The following is a 19,491-nucleotide window of genomic DNA, read 5'->3' on the forward strand; positions in this document are numbered from 1 at the left end:
TTAAGCACGTCACTCTAAGGAAATGTCTGTCCAAAAGTTAGGCACAATTTACACATAAGAAACGTTTTTTTTTTTTCATTATTTCTACAAAGTGAATGTGTTTTTATTTGTCAACTAATAATTTATGTGTTCATTATGCTCCATTTTGGTCAGGAAGTAAAATGTTTAACCTAAAAAAATGACAAAATTCAGAAAAAAAGTTGGACATTTTTAGCTAAATCTTAAATCTAATTATCTTACCTGTGTTTTAGTAAAATGAGTAGTCTAACCTGTCATAGGGACTTTAAGATGTCCCCCTCAAATAAATCACCAATCCTCCTCCTACCTTTCTGTAATCATTAACCCAGTACTGGTTGTTTATCAATTTGGATGAGGTCAGATGGAAGAATTCTTTTTTTATGTTCTATTTTTACTGTCCATAATATAAAAGCCTTATATTTGCTGCAGAACTGGTAGTCTCTGCTCATGATGATCCCTTTGGCAGTGTCTTGATATCAAGTTCAGCGGGTGTTGTCCCAGTCTGGAGTCCTGGAGCAGTTCTTCTCAACAGTCATTCAGCTGTTGGAATGTTACATGTGAAAGTCGTGTGCTTAAAATGGCATATTTAGAGGCTCAATTTAAGTCCTATTTTGTTGTATTTCAACTATTTTTTTTTTTGGTTCCAATGCAGATGATTTCAAGAATGAATGGCTGACCAATGCTTTATAGAGGGAGAGTTGTGTGCCTCACCTATCCCAATATTGTATCATAGTAATACTGTATCATAAAATTGTATTTTTTGCAAAATGACATTCACAAGGTCACAAATCTACTGTTTGATGTTATTGTAGGTATCAACACTAAAGCCCACAAAGCCCATAGCACACAAAGCATGCAAAACCCATTGCAAAGCCTTGGCTTGATCAAGTGAGCATGTAGACACGCTGAGAGAAAAATTGTTGTTTTGTCAAACTTTGTACTTTGAAGTCTCTTGTAAGTCCATGTAACGCAAATGTTGTTGTGCCCTCATCAAAACTTCTTATCATTCTTTAGGCATAAAGTCTCTGCTCTTAGACTGCCACTGCCCTCTGTTGTGGACTTTGTACCTCTGGTAGAGTGTAATACACATGTGGGTATTAAGGGTACAGCACTCGAATGGTTTCAATCTTATCTGTCAGACAGGAGTTTGTCTGTGAACCTAGGACAATACTCCTTAGAGTATGGTGTGCCCCAGGGTTCTGCATTAGCCCTCTTCACTCTGTACATGCTTCCCCTGGATGATGTTTTTTGAAACCACAATGTGGCATTTAATTGTCTTGCAGATGACATTCAAATACATCTGCCAGTGATGCCAATGACAGCCAGACCACAGTCACACTGAGCACAAAATAAAACTGAAATTGTGGTGTTTGGCCAAACTAACCTACTGCTTGGGCATGACAGTGTTATTGGTCGTCTGTCCTCTTATTGTCGCCCTGCAGTGAGGAATCTTGGTGGTGACTTTGGACTCTATGTCAGATTTTCAAAAAGCAGCCCACCCATTTGTAATGTGGCGTCTGGATTATTGTAATTCTTTTTATATGAGGCTGAACCAGGACTCCCTGCAGCACTTACAGAATGTCCAGAATGCTGCAGCTCGTCTGCTGACAAAAAACTAAGAGATGAGCCCCCACCATGCCTGTGCTGTGCAAACTGCACTGACTCCCCAGTGCTATATAAATAAATTTGAATTGAACATTTACAGACCAGATATCACTTAAGTGCTTTAGGAAACAGACATTCTGAGACAAGACAAGCTCCCCACCATCACTGACTGTATGAGTGAGCTGTGCGTGTGTGGGGCCTATGCAGGGCCGACCTTAGCTTTCAAGGGACCCTAAGCTGAATTTGTCTCTGGGGCCCCTGACAGCGGATGCCTCCTGATTCAGCTGTTGGTGATTCACATTTGACAACATTATGACTCTGCTCTCATTACCTTGGCCAATTGTATTTGTGTTTACATGACCAACATCAGACTGAAAACACCCAGAATGTCACAAATACCAGTCATAAGAACAGAACACAAACATATAAGGGGGTCAAGATTTTTAATATTCTAGACATATTTACTTAGTTTTTGGTGGATTTTAATGTGTTCCATTTGGCATCAGTGGGTTTACATTTACTGCTGTAAACACTGTGCCCAATAAAAGTTGATATATTATTTTCAATATAAATGTACGGGCTCTTTGGGGCCCACTGGTGAGCTTTGGGCCCTAAGCAGCTGTTTAGTCTGCTTAGAGGCCGGCCCGGCCCTGGGCTGTTATAAAAAGGGAAGCAGAACTGACTCCATCACTTCCGCTGCTGCTTGTTGCTACTGACACCATACTTTGCCACTGTACAATCCAACTCCGTGGCACACTTTCAGGACAAACTTGGCACCATCCAATGTCCATGCCAAATAAAGATAAGTGAATACATTAAATTAAAAAATGAGCATAAGTAATCCACTTACTCATTTTGTGTGTTCCTGTGTGTTTGCGGGCATGGCAAAGACATGGTGCTGAATAAACCTTGAGCCATCTGTTCCAGACCAAGGCAGCAGCAGACCATGAGTGGGGCTTAACGACTGGTCAGTCTGGCCATTGGTCATTCACAATCACTGTTTTTATTATTTGGTAACTCTGGTTTCAAACTTCTCAATCAGATAAGTCAGTTTTACATTTAAATTTCCTGTTTGGATATATTGTATGTTGTGTGTATATTAGTTTTTTTTTAGTTTATCATAATATTAGTTAAATATAGAAATTAGGAAATATAGGGCCCCATCTTATGCCACAATCATATATTTTAGTATGTTTCAGGTTAATAGAAAAGTTACAAACTTTGAGATCATTTAGGATTATTATTAGTATTTTATTATCAGTATGTTGTGGGGGTGGGTGGGTTTGTTTGACTAGCAAACTGATCAATGATAAAATTATAATGGAAATCACATAGTGTATTTGTCAGGAGAATGCAGTTGCATTAGGTATAAAAGCAGAGATGCTTGTACCAGACTGTAGCTTAACAGGCAGCTACGGGAGGTTTTGTGGTGCAATCTAGGCTTTACAGTGCAGATAATATGCTATTGACGCTTATGATTTCTGAGGAACAAAATTTATGATAGAATGATACATGGAGCAAGTCAACTCTATAGTACAAGCAGCTGATGGACAAGTGTAAGAAAAAATGTATATCTATTTGAATGAGGTTACTCTAAGGAGCATTGTTAATTCATGTGGCATGTTTAAAATTCTGTAAAGCACTTTGAATTACTTTCTGTGCGAATTGTGCTATACAAATAAACTTGCCTTGCCATGTTGCTGGATTTGGATCTGGAAGTATAGTAATAGGCCTACTAATAAAACATTTGTTCCATTTGCCTGAGAAAAAAAATAACGTAGGCTATCAGTACTGTAATCTGATTGCAATGTGATTAACCCACTGATTACAATATTTTAAAATAATTTAAAAACATAAGAAGTTCTTATGTTTAAACACTAATATAAGCATCAATAGAAGTGATTCAAAACCAGGACCAAAATGTAAGTATTTCTTTATTTTCTCAAGCCATTCCACACTATGAAAGACAAACATCATCCCACACTTTCATCACCCAAATCAAATGTGCTTTTTGAATTTATGATGTTTTCTTTCCCAACAAAAAGAGACATTCATTTTTGCTTGATATTGACTTGTTTTGGCAAAGCAGTGCCTCTAGCTTTAGTTCAGTGTCTGTCACAAACTGTTATTAATGTGAAAGCCAGCAGCACACAGCAGTGGATAGCTCAGCCCAGAGTGTGGTTCTGGTGCAGGTGGGCAGACATCTTTGGATCAAATACATGTGTGGCTTCATAACCCCGTACTACAAAGCAGTATATTAGTGTGATCTTTAATTTTCCCTTTCCTATAAAATGTAACCTACACCTTTAACACAGTTAGTTGATTGGGGCCCTACAATTAGGTCTAATTTGGTAGTATCATATTTTGACTGTTCATATGTAGAATGTCCAGTGGCCATTTGCAGAGGTCAGATTATTTTTGAACAGATAAAACTAAAACTAGAAGGCAAAAGTACAAAGCTGTAGCAGAGCATTTCATAGAACATTTAATAAAGCTTAAGTGGAAGACATGAATGGAAGAAGTTTCCTAATCACTTTTCAAACAAAGTGAGTGGGTCTGACTGACCAGACAGGAGTTTGGGAAAAGCCTTATACAGCTCCCTCCAGAAGACTGCAATACTATGGAAACTGGAATATTTCAGTAGTACTTGCATGCCTTTAGTGTACATAGAAACTTAAATGCTTCAAATATTTCACAGATGAATGCACTTGTTATGCATGCAAACAATCATTTGACAATAAGCCAAGTAAGTAGTGTGCATCCATATTTTAATGTAGTGTCCCTAAAATTGGAGAGCCGCAATGTCCACTAAACTGTTCTTTGTAGTACAGGGCCTTGGTGATGGGGTGTTGCACTGCAAACTGTATGTATGGTTATTTCAGCTTCTGTGTGATGCTAATACTGCTGGGAAAGCTCATATTAGAACGCTAAAATACTATACAACGCACACTCACAAACAGGAGTTTTTCATCTAAAAGGCTCAGGCGTCTCTTGTCTGTGTCCAAGCGCTGCTCCTACATTCAGCTCTGATGCTGCTGAAATGTAATACTGTCAAAATGGCCCACTGCAATTCATGAAGACCACAAAAAGTCCAGCAGTTTAAGAATACATAACCCAAAAAAAAAAAAAAAAATGCAAGCCTGAAAATTAAATACAAAATTCCTCTATCTTGCTATGTCAGTGCCAAGCTGAAAGCAGTCTCTCTTTGCTGCCGATTCGTCCAGCATAGAGCATAAATCATCCGTGTGATTCTCTGAGTCCTTAGTTGAACAAAAACTGTGGTTTAGTTATGGTTTGAACAAAATGACGAGTTTCTCTCCGTCTCGAAGTTTTCTACCTTCAAAGTCATGGACTGCCATGGGTTTCTTCAAAGTTCATCCCTGTGAAAAACAGTTGACAAAGTTAATGCATGTAAAACTGTTTGCAATGTGGGTCGCACATTTGCTGGGTCATGCATAAATTCATTGATTCATGCCATCCATGAAGACATAACCATGCCCCACTAGTACAGTGATTTGCAAATAGATTAGGAAGAGGTTTAACAAGCCCTTTTGACAAAACTATCTATCCTGGCTTGGTCTGGCATAAAAGATGGATACACTGGCCCATGAATATTTGAACTTATTCTAATATCTAAATTAAAATTTCAAAATGTGATTTTCATTATCCAACATGGATGCAAAAACATGCAAGAGGGACTAAAGCATTATGTAATTATTGCTGCAGGTATCACAGCAACAGATACCTGATTATTAGAATGGTCATGGTAGAATTTGAGCCAACACTGCAATAAGTTCATGCAAGAGAGGAAATGCAAATACCAAAAGTGGTAACATGTTAACATTTGGATTTTCCAAACAAGTTGGTACTTGTGGTTAGAGTTGTGATCTCCTGGGATCCTTTAAAAAAAGTACCTAAATTAATATCATATTCATTTAAAGTAACACTTCTCAGTATGTTTCAACTGGTAAATACTCACAGTATACTTTACTTGATCTGTCCAGATATTAGGTACTAAACAATCTATCCACAAGTTCCATCCACAAGTGCAGATAACACTTTCTTTACCAATTTCAACTTTTAAATTCATCCAAAGGTCAAAAAGCCATGCTTTATTAATGATAATGTCCAACTTCAATGGCAAAGTTGGTTCTTTCGGTTTTGAGTTTGGTTTTAGACAGGCACGTTTAGTTTATTTGAAGTCAATGTAAAAAATAAAAGAAACGTGCAGCTACTTGGTATGGTATGGAAGAAGCAAAAAGTCAACAAGCAGCAAAATGCAGCCGGTTGTGCCTCTCCGTTGCCTGCTCCAAGCCACACCATTTCACCTTTGCCATCGCGAGAAGGAGAGAGGGGAGGAGAGCAAGAGGAAGTCACTTCCACCTGGACCACTGCTTGTCTTTGTCTGTTAAAGGCACATAAATCACGCCCATCAGGGGCTTCATTTTGGTGCTGCCATCCTCCAGCTTATCGTACTGCTCCAGCATCTGGTTCCCTCCGGCTGGTCCCACAGGCAGAATCAGCCGCCCACCCGGTTTTAACTGGTCCAAGAGCTACAGTGACAACACAAAGGCTTGAGTCACCAATAGATTTAGTCTCTTCCATGAATTTGGTCACATAAGGACATGCACCATTACAAGTTGTTTTTAACTGTACGTATCTAGTTTAAACGTGTATAGTATAAAATAAAAAAATACGGTCAACAGAGTATCCAAGCACACACTCTTCTTGTGTGGTTTCTGAACTACATTTGACACCTCAGCATTGGGAGCTGGTGCTTTGAGGATATGTGATCTGCAGTTTAAAACTCACAGCTTGGGGAACATTGGGCGCTGCTGCTCCAACATGGATGGCATCAAATGGCGCCTCCTCAGGACAGCCCATACGACCATCTCCCACTACAAACAGACAATATATTAAGTGAAACTTGAATGTTAATCATAACATTTTTTCAATAAGTATCAAGAATTAAAAAAAAATTGCAAGCTCATTCACAAGGATAACTGATCACTGACCAGGTTTTGTGCAAACCTCAAGCTTGAGGTAGTCCTGGTATTCTTTATTTTGTTTGTAAAAATAGCTCAAATTCAATAGCTTTACTTACCTTCTAGCTTGATTCTTCCTGATGTTAACAAACTAGGGTCATCTTTCTTCACATTATTTATCGAATCATCTACCAGCTCTTTAATGTGATCGATGCCTATAACTTTCCCTTTAGCACCTACCTGTAAAACCACAATAAAACAATTTATACAGGTAAAAATGCACCTCACACCAGGGATGCACTGATCCAGCTTTTTTTTGTTCAGATACCGATGTGATACTTTGGCTTTGAGTATCTGCCAATACCTGATATCAACTAATACCAGTGCAGAGACTGTGTTTAAATTAAATAAATAATATTTTCAAACAGCATATGGTAATGATCCAAATGTGTGTTATTCATTTATTATTTAAATTAATTACAGAACATTTTTGGCCAATATTAGCCATAAATCGTCAAATTATTGACCAAAATGGGATAACGGCTGAACCGATATATCTTGGATGCCGATATGCAATCTACCGATATGCGATACCAGTATTGTATTGGTGCATCCCGACCTCAAACCGATGATATCTTGTAAATGTTATGTCAATAAAATCTGTTACTTTCACCTAGTGTTGTCACAATACTAACTATTTCAAACTTGATTTTCGATACTTTGACAACCCTATTTGTACCCTCAACAAATATGACACAAAAGGCCATAAAAATCTCAAACATTGTCAATTGTTGGTAGATGGTCTTATTTTTTCTAAACGGTGCACACTGGATAAAAGTTAAGCATGTCTTTAGGCTGTAATGTTATAAAAATATAATACAAAGCAATCCAAACCATAGATTTTATCAGAAGTGCCAACATGAAAGTACTGTAAACCCTGTAGATGTGGCTTACCATTCGTGCAAAGCACACTGATAAAATGCCACTACCAGATCCAACGTCTAGGGCCTTGGCTCCCTCGTACAGCTGGTCATGAAGCAACTCCAAGGCGTAGGCATGCTATGAATGAAGAAAAAGTATTAATAGTTACTTACAAAAATGTACAAACATTGTTGACATTTGAAACAATAAAGAAAAAAAACATCCAATTTGGCACACAAACACATAAATAGGATTTAGCCAAGCACCATTATAATCAAATGAAAGATAATCTAATTTAGTAGGATGAAAAGAACATCTCAGTCACTTCTTTGTTTGGAACTAAATAGATTCTTAACCAGAAATGTCAAGAATCCTTTAAATCATACCATATGTGGAGCACTAATGGTCGCTTGATAGCCTTAAGGGACAAAAAACAAATACATTTTGTTAGTTAATATTGCTTTAATTGTAATTCCATCTTTGGGGATGTAGGCTTGGTGTACCTATCGACTGTGGAGAGTCCATGTAGGGGTTACACCTAGAGAAATGCGCCCGGTCTGTTGCCAACATGACTTCGTAAACCTTGTCCGACTTAATAATGCCATTTTCTGAAAAACACAAAGGACATAGATCAGTGTTAATCTTCATGAAAAGGTGAAAGCAGCAAGATAATACAGGGCTACATGCATTCACTTAGTCCCATAAAACTATTGAAATTGGTTGAGATTTATATAGTATGATAATTGTCATTGCAGGGTTTTGATTTGTATGAGTTTGACACTACCAAGTCCACCTAACATTTTCAGTTACAATGCACTAATACACACTTAATTTAAATTTCACAATGTAAGGCTGCAAGTAGCCCACTCAATAAGTATCAAAGATTTTAGCACTGTAGTCGACTAAAGAAATTCTTGGGCAACTAAAAACATGCTGATCGATTACTGAAACTGGGGACATGACAAAAGCTCTCAAATCTATTATGTATCTGTATGTATCTGACCAAATTACAATCACAAGACTATACCTGATATACCTGAACAGGATTTCATGCAAAAACTGCAACAATTTATACAGAAAAAAGTACTAGGAAACAATGCATTTGTATAAAGATTAAACTCTTATTAAAATTTTAATACAAAATCTTCAGCTCACTCAGGTCACTCACCAACTTCTCCTTTCTGCTGTTGCCCCTAATACAATTTTGGTCCACTAAGACACCATCGGCTAAACGACTAAAGAACTACATCCCTACAATTTATATCCAAGAGTAAACCACATGTGACTCAGTGGAAGAAGTGAATTGAAGAGGACAGTAGACCGTTTGTGTTGAGAGTAATCCTTTGACAGGTTTGAGCAGCAGCTGGTGGCAGAGGGAGGAAGAGGCTCAGGCATATCCCCTCCTCATCCCCCATCACCCCCCATCACCCTCCGTCACCCCTGTCACCCCTGTCACCCCAGAGCTGGGGATACATTTCAAATACCCAAAACACACTGCCAGATGGCACACATGCAGCACTCTGCACATATAAATAACAACAAACTGTTTGGATATAAAAAAGAGGTGCAACTGAACAGTACTTGAATTTTACAAATCGAAAATGTACATCATTTATATTATTAATGTTTTGTAGTAACATTTGGATATTCGTCAATATCATTAAATAAAAAAATACAATAGAAAAATAAATGCTTAAAGAATCACTTAAAACCGATAAAAAAAAAAAAAGCTTGGGAAGCACTGATCTACAGTATAGTCTCCTCTACTCAAACATTGTGATATCAAATTAGCATTCATCCCATGTGTGCCCTGCTTAAGTCCATCTTTTTGTGCAAACTCAAAGTGGAGGCATTGTCTCAAAGTGTCTCCAGAAAATAAATATTACATTGATTTTCAGCTATAAAAATTAAATACAAATATTACTGAACAATGCAGGTGTAGGCCTGGTTGAAATGAAGATAGGCTATAACCAAACAGTTCGAATCATTTAAGACTGATCCAAAAAATCTGTTCATTTTCTGTTGCTGTTAATGCAAACTGGGAGTTCAACAAACTTTATTTATACCTTCATAACTTATTCACTCTGTCTGATTGTCTACATTTGATTGAAAGCCTACCCCATTCTCACTGCTCTTTAAAGGAACCGTAGGCTATGAAAGGTTTTGATTTGTAATTCCATAAACTTGAACTAACTGTGTCCCCGATACAAGGTGGACATGATGGACATGTTCAAGTCACATACAGCTTCTTAAAATAAAGCAGATTCATTCTTAATTATAAAAACATTTGACATGATAGCCAAGTTGTTTATGCAGTAATTTGGTGTTTTGGTTCTCAAGATGATCCAGTCATTTACCGGTGCTGCAGTATATGCTGTCCATATACTCAGAATGAGGAAAAAAAACTTGTATGTTCCCCCCTTACTCGGATTAAGACATTGAAAGGTTCCTAAAATCGGTGATAGAAAAAAGAGAAGTTATGGAATTTGTGTCCTAAAGGTAATCTTTGATTAAACTGATTAAATATAAGAAGTAAAATTCATACTTCATCTCGGATTTTACAATAAGCGACCTCCACCAGCCCAGACGCACCATCTGCTCATGTCTCTGTTCATTCAGGTTGTGCACATGCGTTTCACCTGCCACTGTCATTCACTGCTCTGATCAGCTGCAGATAGCATCAATGAAGAGGCAGGGCACTTGCTGCTGCTGCTGCTGCTAGCCACCGCGCTGCAAATGACGCACATTGAGCTAACACGCTAAGCTAACAACTGACTGAAAAGGTCAAGCCAAAGAAGGTCCAGATGGATCATTAGTTTTCCTGTGGCTTTTGCATTGTGAAAGCATGCGTATGTTTTGCTGAGTAAAGGAAGTTGTTGAAAGGGGAGGAGAGGTAGGTAACGCTAGGTCAACAACACAGCACATAGCAACCAGCTAACTGTGGCTCCACTGCAAGCCCCTGACTGCCAAAAATGTAGTTTTTGCATTTAAACAGGAGGAATGTGAATGCACCCGGGTACAGGAAAGGAGACTTACTGCGGAGGTTGTTAACAAGCTCTGCGTGACTGGTTCCTCCAGATTTCCAGGCCATTATTAGACAGACTTTGCGGAGCAAGTAGACAGCAGCTGTCAGTGCCGCGCCTGCGCCAAAGGTTTGGCCGAGGAAGCGCACCACCTCCAGAGCCGACGGCGGGGCGACGTCACCGGGCATCAGGCCGGGCTCGGGTTTCACTGCTGTGCAGCCTCCGGAGCGGGCATGCAACTATTCAACCACGTCATGTCACCAGTGCCGCATTTCATAACGCTGTCTTTGCTACCCACAGGTAAGTGCACACAGTAAAGCCTTTCTCCCTCACTTATAATGAGATTTACCTCTAGATTGTATCTGCAGAGTGACCACCAGAGGGCGCACAAGTGTGAGATTTACTGCACTTGACTCTTCACCAAGTCCATACTCCTCTGAACTCATCCCTAAAAGTGACCAAGACAAGAAATATTTGGACAACTTGAGGCGGATAACACTACTTAATGTAGACTATAAATTGTTAGCTCATGTTATTGCAAATAGGCTTAAAGAGGGTATCTCATTAATTATCAGTGAATCTCTATCTGGCTTTAGTTCAGTCAGTGCATAATAACATCACACTTGGATTTATTAGATTATAGCAACAAAATTGAAGATGATAGTTTTATATTATTTTTGGATTTCTGTAAGGCTTTTAGTGGAATATTCTTTTATGCTTGACACTTTATGTTACTTTGGTTTTGTGGAAGCCTTCGGTGAAGTAACTGAGATGAATAATATGTGTTTATAGTGATCAATAGTTCTGTTCTGCTTCCCTTTGGCACATGTAGACACTTTGATGTAAAAAGAGGGATATGGCATGGATGCTCCTCCTCCCCATTATTATTCATGATGGTTACAAAGATTTTGAATATAATGATAAAAACATGTGAAGAACTAAAAAAATGTGGGATGCCTGCTTGCAGTAAATCAACTAGCAGATGAAACCACACTGTTTCTGAAAAAACAACTCTCAAATACCAATAGCTTTACCAGTTGTGGCTTGGTCTCTAGTCTTTATTTAAACTATTCATGACCATCCTCCAATATCTTTATATGGTATGCCTGTTAAGCAACAAGTGAAATACTTGAGGATTAATATATCCAAAAATGAAGCAGGCCGAGAAAAAAAATATTTTGTTAGTGTTCTAAAAAAGAGTAAAACATTTTTAAACATGTGGTTACAAAGAGACTTGTCTATTTTTGGAAGATTACTTCTCTCCAAAATGGAAGGACTCTCGAGACTTATTTACCCTGCATACTCTCTAAACATACCTCCAAAAATCATTAAGTAAATCAATCAAAATAACTTCATCTTTCTCTGGAAAAATAAGCACCATTATATAAGGAAAAATTTCATTATTAAATCTCTAGAAGAAGGTGGGCTAAAAGCCATTGATTTTGACCCAATGAATGGAGCATTAAAAAAAGTTTATAGCGGATCTAGACAGTTTCTGGTTTTGTCTCCCCTCAAGATATTCTCTAGTTTTGGTGTCATTGAATTTCTTATTAAATGTGATTTTGAGTTGTCAAGTTCTCTAGTACTGGAAAATAATGTACAATCACATTTTTCACCTCACAATACACCCATATGGAACAATAGGTGTATTTTGATTATGACAAAATCCTGCTATTATAAAGACTAGGCAGAACAAGGCACATGCCGCTCTTACATTTAATGTATGACTGAGGGAATCTGCTAGACTTTATAGAATTTACTAACAAGTATAATGTTGTTTTCCCCAACAAAATGTTTCCGCAGCTCATAAATGCTATTCCATGAGCTCTTGCAGGTATTCCTAAAGTTTTTTGATGTATACAACCACTGTTCCTGATTTATACTCCTTGACTATTCAAAATTGCCCCTTTATAAGCAAAAAATGTAACAACAGGCTCTTAAGATCGGTAAGGTCCAATGAATGGTTCCATATGCCTTTGAGGAGACGACATATTATGGACGATTTCACCAGTCAACAAATAAAAACATTTTGATGTAATTACCACAAATATCCTATCCCTCCCAAAGCTAAAGAAGTACGTTTCAGAAATGCCAAATACTATCTGCCCATGTAAAGAGTTTTTACACTCTAAGTTTAATATTGAAGACAATGTATGTGTTTTTGTAGCATCAACATTGAAACAGAGTAATATCTCTTTTTTCCATGTGTCTATTCAAATATCTTTTGGGATAATTTATGCTCTGGCAGAGTAACAATTTGGGTATTCACTCTTTCAGTAATTATAATGTGAAATTTGGAGTTGTACTGGAAGACAAATCAAAAGACTTTATAATGAAAATATTATTATTATTATTATTATTATTATTATTATTATTATTATTATTATGGAATATTTTTTCATTTATAAATGTACAATTGGTAACACCAAACCCTTATTTAATGTTTTACTCAATGAACTGTCATCCCTGAGAGACTCACTGAAGCACTTTGGCTTTATAATAATATGGTTGCACTACGTTTGACCCCAGTGGAACCTTAAGAGCATTTATATTGGCTTTCAAAGTTATTTTTTTTGTTAACTGCTCAAATGTGACCTCATGAATGTTTTATAAGCTTGTATGGTTCAATTATTGATTCATTAAAAAAAGGAAAAGAAAACTCCTCTATACTCAACTACAGGATAGGCCTACAACCATGTATATGACTACAACAGCTGACTCAAATACAAGTGTAAAATGCTGATAATTTCTGTACCACATCTTTATGGTTTCTCAATTAAGATTATGATGTACCTAACCGAATGAGATGTAGCCTAAAGGATTAAAGGATCGTCTTGGATAGTCTCAACCTAGATATCTGATTGAGCAGTATAATTACTTTGTTATTCACTATGTGTGTTGCAGTGTGCACAGCTCAAGACTCCACCCCTATCTCGGTCTGACACATGAATCAGGAAGAGAAAGCTTTCACCACCCAACCCCATCCAACTAGCTTTCATTTTCAGCGAAGACCTGAAATAAGGAAGAAAGCATTAGAAATTCCAAATAGGATATAGAGACCGGTGAACTCCACACTGTATGTGAGTATAGTCTACAATAACTTACGAAAGGTCAGTCTTTAACATTCAGTCAGTGTAAATGTATTGTAGATTATAGATCAAAGTCATTGTAGTCGTGCTTTTTGGTGCCAAAGAGAATGATTCAGCTAGCTTAAAACAATGAACCTAAACATCCCAGTTTGTATTATAAGCTAATGCAAAAACATGTTTATATCTTACATACAGTTAAAATACATTTAATTTGGCTAGTAAGGAAATGACCATGGCCTTATTAACTTAACTGATGAAGTCATGTACAATAAAAGGCTATTTATTGGCAACTTGTGAAATGTCTAAGATTTGTATTTCACTTTACAGAAGACAATGGCTTCTGGGTTGGAGGATGAGCTTCAATGTCAAATTTGCCTGGATATCTTTAAAGACCCAGTGATTCTGCCGTGTAGTCACAGCTTCTGCAAAGCCTGCCTACAGACCTGGTGGACAGATTCAGTCACAAAGAAATGTCCAGTTTGTAATGAAATGCATTTACAAGTGGACATACACACCCTGCCGTCTAACTTGGCATTGAGAAAGCTTTGTGAGGCTTTCATACTGCAGAGAGATAAAGACGCAACCACTCCTATATGTACTGCGCACTTGGAAAAACTCAAACTTTTCTGCTTTGATCATCGGGAGCCTGTTTGCCTTATTTGTCAGGCCTCAAAAGCACACAACAACCACACATTTAAACCAATAGATGAGGCTGCCCATGACTACAGAGAGGAACTTAAAGAAACAATTGGACATTTAAAGAAGAAACTAAAGCAATGTGAACTTTTATTCGCAAAGTGGAACGATTTAGGCAAGTACATTGAAATCCAAGCAATTAAAACTGAAAAGCAAATAAAAGAGGAGTTTGCAAAACTTCACCATTTTTTACACAGAGAGGAAAAGGACAGGTTAGCGTTTTTGAGGAAGGAGAATGTGCTAAAGAAGAATACGATTACTGAAAGGGCATGTATTATAAGTAAAAAAATGCGAACTCTAAATGAAACAATCAAAGCAACAGCCAGGGATATAGATTCTGAGGATGTGACGTTTTTGACCAAGTACAAGGATATTGTGAAAAGGGTGGAATGCGCCCCTCTGGTGGATGAGCAGATGATAAGCACAGGAGCACTCATAGATGAAGCCAAACATTTGAGCAATCTGCGTCTAAACACCTGGATGAAAATGAAGGACATGATCACTTACAATCCAGTAATTTTGAACCCAAATACAGCAGGGGCTCGACTGGTTGTGTCGGATGATTTGAGTACTGTAAGTGCTGGAAAACCAGTGCTAAATCTTCCCCAAAATCCAGAGAGGCTGAGCAACTATTGTGTCTTAGGTTCAGAAGGACTTACATGTGGGATTCATAGCTGGGAGCTAAATGTTAAAAACAATCAAAACTGGGCTTTGGGTGTAGCGACCCTTTCTTATCAACAGGGCGATGCTAGTCTAACTCAGATATGGAGATTGGGCCACTGTGAGGGGACATATTCTGCAGAAACCAAGTCTGGGGATTTTATGTTTCTTTCCCTCAAAAAACAGCCACAGCGGATCAAAGTTCATCTAAATATTGACGGTGGAAAGTTGTCATTTTTTGATGCAGAGACACATTTATGTACATTCACACATGCATTCACTGGGGATAAACTCTATCCTTATATGTTTACTGAAGATGAGACGCCACTCGAGATATTACCAAAAAACATTTACATCAAAACTGAATATAAATAATGTTTTCAAAATCTTCTGAAATATATCAACCATATTCAAATATCTGCATATTTATTTAATTGCACTACATTTAAGACTATTACCCATGGATACATTAGTGACCATAACTATCATCCTAGGAGAATGGCTAAAATAAATGTTGTGTAATGATAATGAAATACAAATGCTATTAACAGCCATTTCTTCATTAAACCTCACGCAAGAACCCTTGGATGCTCCAGTAACATTTTTGGAATTTAGATTTATATATCTATGTAAATTTTGTCCAGTTGTTAATTAATCTGATATAAGTTATACATTGTTTTGCAGCTGAGCTATTAATGAGTGGATAAAAATGTTTCGAAATTCTGTGCAAAATGAATTCACAAAATAAAAAATTCTATGCTATTTTGTCATAATGGTTATTATTGGAAGCAGTTTTTTGATGCGATATTGTAATACAAATGTCTTACCGCACGGGGGAGACAAGCTTCTAAAAAAGCAACACACGTCAAAAACACAACACAAAGAAGAGAGCGCTCCAAACTACAGGCGCGAGGAGTGTGCTAAGCTAACACAAACTCTGGTATCTCTAATATTATCGTAGATTACGGACTTTTTATGTCATGGATGGAGTAGTAGCTAAGTACGTGTCTCAGAAAATCAGTAAAACTAGATGGAGACCAGTTTCACACACGACTCTGCAGCAGCCGGAGATCTTTGCAACGGGATCATGGGACAACGAGGTTAGCTATTTATTTCATTCAAACAACTCTTTGATTCATTCAAACATTAGCTGATATTTTGTCTTCTGTCAATTCAAAGTTCTAAAATTCAATAAACCTTAGAGCTAGTCTACCAAACGCTCTGCATTTGGAGTCAACGTTTCCTTACATGCTCTAATTGACCCCGACCGTTTAGTCTTATTAATGTTTCAAAATGAGTCATAGTTGTAGAAATTAATTGGTCATTTGTCAAAGTTGCTTTAATTGCACGAAGAGGATGACAGAGTGTGCTGTGTGTACATGATATCCATACATCTGTTCTACGTGTGAACAGTAATTGATTATGTTCCAATAATAATTACATTTTCTTTTCTTGGATATGTGCCACAGGACAACAAGATTTCCATTTGGTCTATTGGTAGCAATGGGGTGCCTGCAATGGAGGATGAATTTGAAGGAGACCCACAACTCGTATGTGAACTCAGACACGATGGAGATGTCCTGGATCTTCAAGTAAGTTTGGAATTAAATACAATAGCTATTTTATATATATATATATATATATATATATATATATATATATATATATATATATATATATATATATATATATAAAATAATGCAGTATAACATGAGCAAGCAACAGCATGGTGTCATGTTCTGTGTTTGCGGTTTTTGTTTTTAGTTTTTAGACCAAGAAAGAATTGTCACAGGGTCTTCAACGGGAGCTATCAGTATTTTCCGTCATCATCAAAACAGTCAGGTAGATATGTTTTCTTCACACCCTCATGCTGCCTACTAGTCTTTTGTAAATATGAATTTATTAAATCCTCTTACAGTTCATTATAAATACATTGTCTTTAGTAGCAAAATTTGCCAAACTTAAAAAACAGAGTAAAACAGTGCTGTTCAGATTGTGTTTTTCTGTTGTGTGGTATGATTTGTTCTGTATGTTGTTATTACAGACATTATCTGTCTCTCAAAGCTGGGCACGAGCACACCACTACCCCAGTGACAATGCTCCCTGCACTGGTGTTGTGTGCAACAGTCCTGAGATTGTCACGGTCGGTGAAGATGGCAGAATTATCACCTTCAGAGCTGATCACGAAACAGTAACTCGAATTATAGGTGTGACTTTTGCATTAATTGTATATATAATGTAGGCTGACCTTTAGCGGTAGGATGTGAGACAGAAGACAACAGCACTGGTGTGGTCCACAATTTTTATTCCTTTTCATTTTTATTTCATTTGCGCAAATGCAAGTGTATTGTGCAATGGAGGTTTGAGGACCAGTATCTCCTCCAGCAACAGAACATGGTGTGTTGGTCTCAGGCACCTTGTATACTGTCCCACTAACTGGATAAAACGAGTGTTCCTTAAGAAGGGTGTTAAAAAAATAACATTAGCTCTATAAAACTCTGAAACCTCCATAAAACCAAATAAATGTGTATCTAACTTTCTACTCAAGACAAGAGTTAAAATGTCTTTATGTGAAAATTAACTATGAATTGGATGGTGCACTGTAATTCCCCTTATTTTACTTATTAAATTGTATTTAATTTCTCCAGATAATGCGGATAGCAGCACTATTCATGCAGTCACTTACTTGAAAACATCTGAGATACTGACGGTGAACTCTATTGGTCAACTCAAGCTGTGGGACTTAAGACAACAGGGCAACTCTCCATCCCAGATTCTGTCATTGTACGTTACATTTCAAGCATTTTAGCTAGAACATTGTTTGGGTTACTGATGCATTTGGATTTCAGGTCAGGTGACAGAGTTCCTCTTCATTGTGTGGGAAGACATCCAAACCAACAGCATATTGTGGCTACTGGTGGACAAGATGGCATGCTCTGCGTATGGGATGTGAGGCAAGGGAACACGCCCTTCTCGCTCATGGAGGCGCACTCTGCTGAAAGTTAGTTTTGATATAAACTGTTTACTGAAAGCACTAACACAGTTATAATTTAATATTTCTATTACAGTAAAAGCGATTTTGCCTCTCATTGAGAACTTTTCTGTTTATCCACCTTGTGTGCAGTATTCTTGCTTGCACTGGTTCTGGTTCCAAAGACTATATTATGAATCATAACTGGACATTGCAACTGGATACACAAGTGTATTAAGTCTTAGGATTATAGCTGTAACCAGGGTGAGGTTTAGTGACCCAAAATTGAGTAGCAGTAGAACATAAGACTGTATTCAGTGTCCTGTCCTAACTTTTTGTCATCAGTGTGGGAGGTCCATTTTCATCCGACCAACCCGGATCATTTATTTACCTGTTCAGAGGATGGATCACTGCTCCATTGGGAGACCTCGTCGCAAGACACACCCTCATTCTTACAAGGTAAAATCTACTACAACATAAACTCAAGAAGATTGTTTAAAACAGTGTCTATCTTCAGATTTGATTCGTTTAAGTATCAATTTTCTTGTTATGCAGGTGGCAGGAACAACAGCATGATGTCTCGTAGTGCAATGGCCCCAGCTGGAGGGAACCAGTCCATCATTAGTGCCTGGCTCAATGGCGACTCCAGTAAAGGCCGTCTGGAGACCACTCACATGCTGCCAAGCCAAACCCTGTCTGTGAACAGCCTGGACGTCCTGGGACAGTGTCTTGTGTGCGGGACAGATGGAGAGGCTATTTTTGTTAATGGGCAGGTGCCAGTTTAGGGAAAAAGACTTTGTGAATGGTTGTTTTGTACATTAAGTATATACAATTTTCTGTGCTACAATGTTACAAATTCTACATACATTTGTCATAATGTGAGCGTGTCTCATGTTTTACAGATCATATTACAACAATCAATGTATTCAGCAGCATATAATGTTGAAATAAAACTGAAATAAAATGTTGAATACTGTAAACATAATATACAGACTAGATTCCAGTTTACTAATACAGTGGCTGTTTTTGGAATGAGTAAAATCCTATTGGTTGGGCTGCACATGACTTTTTTTTTTTAATTGAGGAGAGCACTCCATTCCCGCCACCTTGATGAGTGGACTAAGTGATCTAATATTCCCCAATAAGAAGGCAGAATGCTAACATAATGTGATTATATTTTTTTTTGTACAGTATTTTTATGTTGCCATAACAATGGGACACAAGCCATGACTTTGAAAGGCAGTATTTGATGCCAGGTAGATATTGGATAGAGCCAGTGTCATTCAGATGTTGCATCCGGGTACATTTGTGGTTAAGTGTCTAGAACGAGATAGGGATAATTTTCCGCTAGATTTGATCATAAATTAAAGACTTAAATGACTATAATGATCACCTTTTGCGTAATAATTATGCAAGTGGGCAAGAAGCGATTGGTAGTGACATAATTCTAACAATAATTAATAAACTACTTACCTCTGTGTGCGTATGTGATTTTATGTGTTTAGTGAAGTTTTATTTTGGTA

At 37.6% G+C, this 19,491-nt stretch overlaps 3 protein-coding genes across 5 annotated transcripts; 2 read left to right on the plus strand and 1 right to left on the minus strand.

The window, feature by feature from the left end:
- Positions 1–3,539: 3,539 nt before the first annotated feature.
- pcmt (protein-L-isoaspartate (D-aspartate) O-methyltransferase) lies at positions 3,540–10,892 on the minus strand. Its single transcript, XM_033990963.2, has 8 exons — positions 10,566–10,892; positions 8,033–8,137; positions 7,916–7,947; positions 7,563–7,667; positions 6,728–6,848; positions 6,436–6,521; positions 6,007–6,176; positions 3,540–5,003 (listed from the first exon to the last, which is right to left on the minus strand). The coding sequence occupies exons 1-8, from the start codon at positions 10,738–10,740 to the stop codon at positions 4,991–4,993; spliced, it is 807 nt and encodes a 268-aa protein (XP_033846854.1). The 5' UTR covers positions 10,741–10,892; the 3' UTR covers positions 3,540–4,990.
- Positions 10,893–13,550: 2,658 nt separating this feature from the next.
- Positions 13,551–15,673, plus strand: LOC117392403 (E3 ubiquitin-protein ligase TRIM35-like). Of its 3 annotated transcripts, none has more exons than XM_033990463.2 (2): positions 13,551–13,632; positions 13,969–15,673. In XM_033990463.2, exon 2 carries the CDS (start codon positions 13,975–13,977, stop codon positions 15,370–15,372), a length of 1,398 nt encoding a protein of 465 aa, XP_033846354.1. In that variant the 5' UTR covers positions 13,551–13,632; positions 13,969–13,974; the 3' UTR covers positions 15,373–15,673. The 3 variants fall into 3 exon arrangements, with proteins under 3 accessions (XP_033846354.1, XP_033846355.1, XP_055088256.1); XM_033990464.2 differs by having other exon boundaries at positions 13,559–13,662; XM_055232281.1 differs by having other exon boundaries at positions 13,619–13,628.
- Positions 15,674–15,872: 199 nt separating this feature from the next.
- nup43 (nucleoporin 43) lies at positions 15,873–19,045 on the plus strand. The gene is made up of 8 exons (XM_033990465.2): positions 15,873–16,097; positions 16,467–16,589; positions 16,762–16,839; positions 17,042–17,204; positions 17,646–17,781; positions 17,847–17,998; positions 18,314–18,427; positions 18,524–19,045. Exons 1-8 carry the CDS (start codon positions 15,978–15,980, stop codon positions 18,751–18,753), a joined length of 1,116 nt encoding a protein of 371 aa, XP_033846356.1. The 5' UTR covers positions 15,873–15,977; the 3' UTR covers positions 18,754–19,045.
- Positions 19,046–19,491: the final 446 nt, after the last annotated feature.

This window comes from Periophthalmus magnuspinnatus, chromosome 24 (genome assembly GCF_009829125.3).
Source record: "Periophthalmus magnuspinnatus isolate fPerMag1 chromosome 24, fPerMag1.2.pri, whole genome shotgun sequence".
Lineage (NCBI taxonomy): Eukaryota > Metazoa > Chordata > Actinopteri > Gobiiformes > Gobiidae > Periophthalmus > Periophthalmus magnuspinnatus.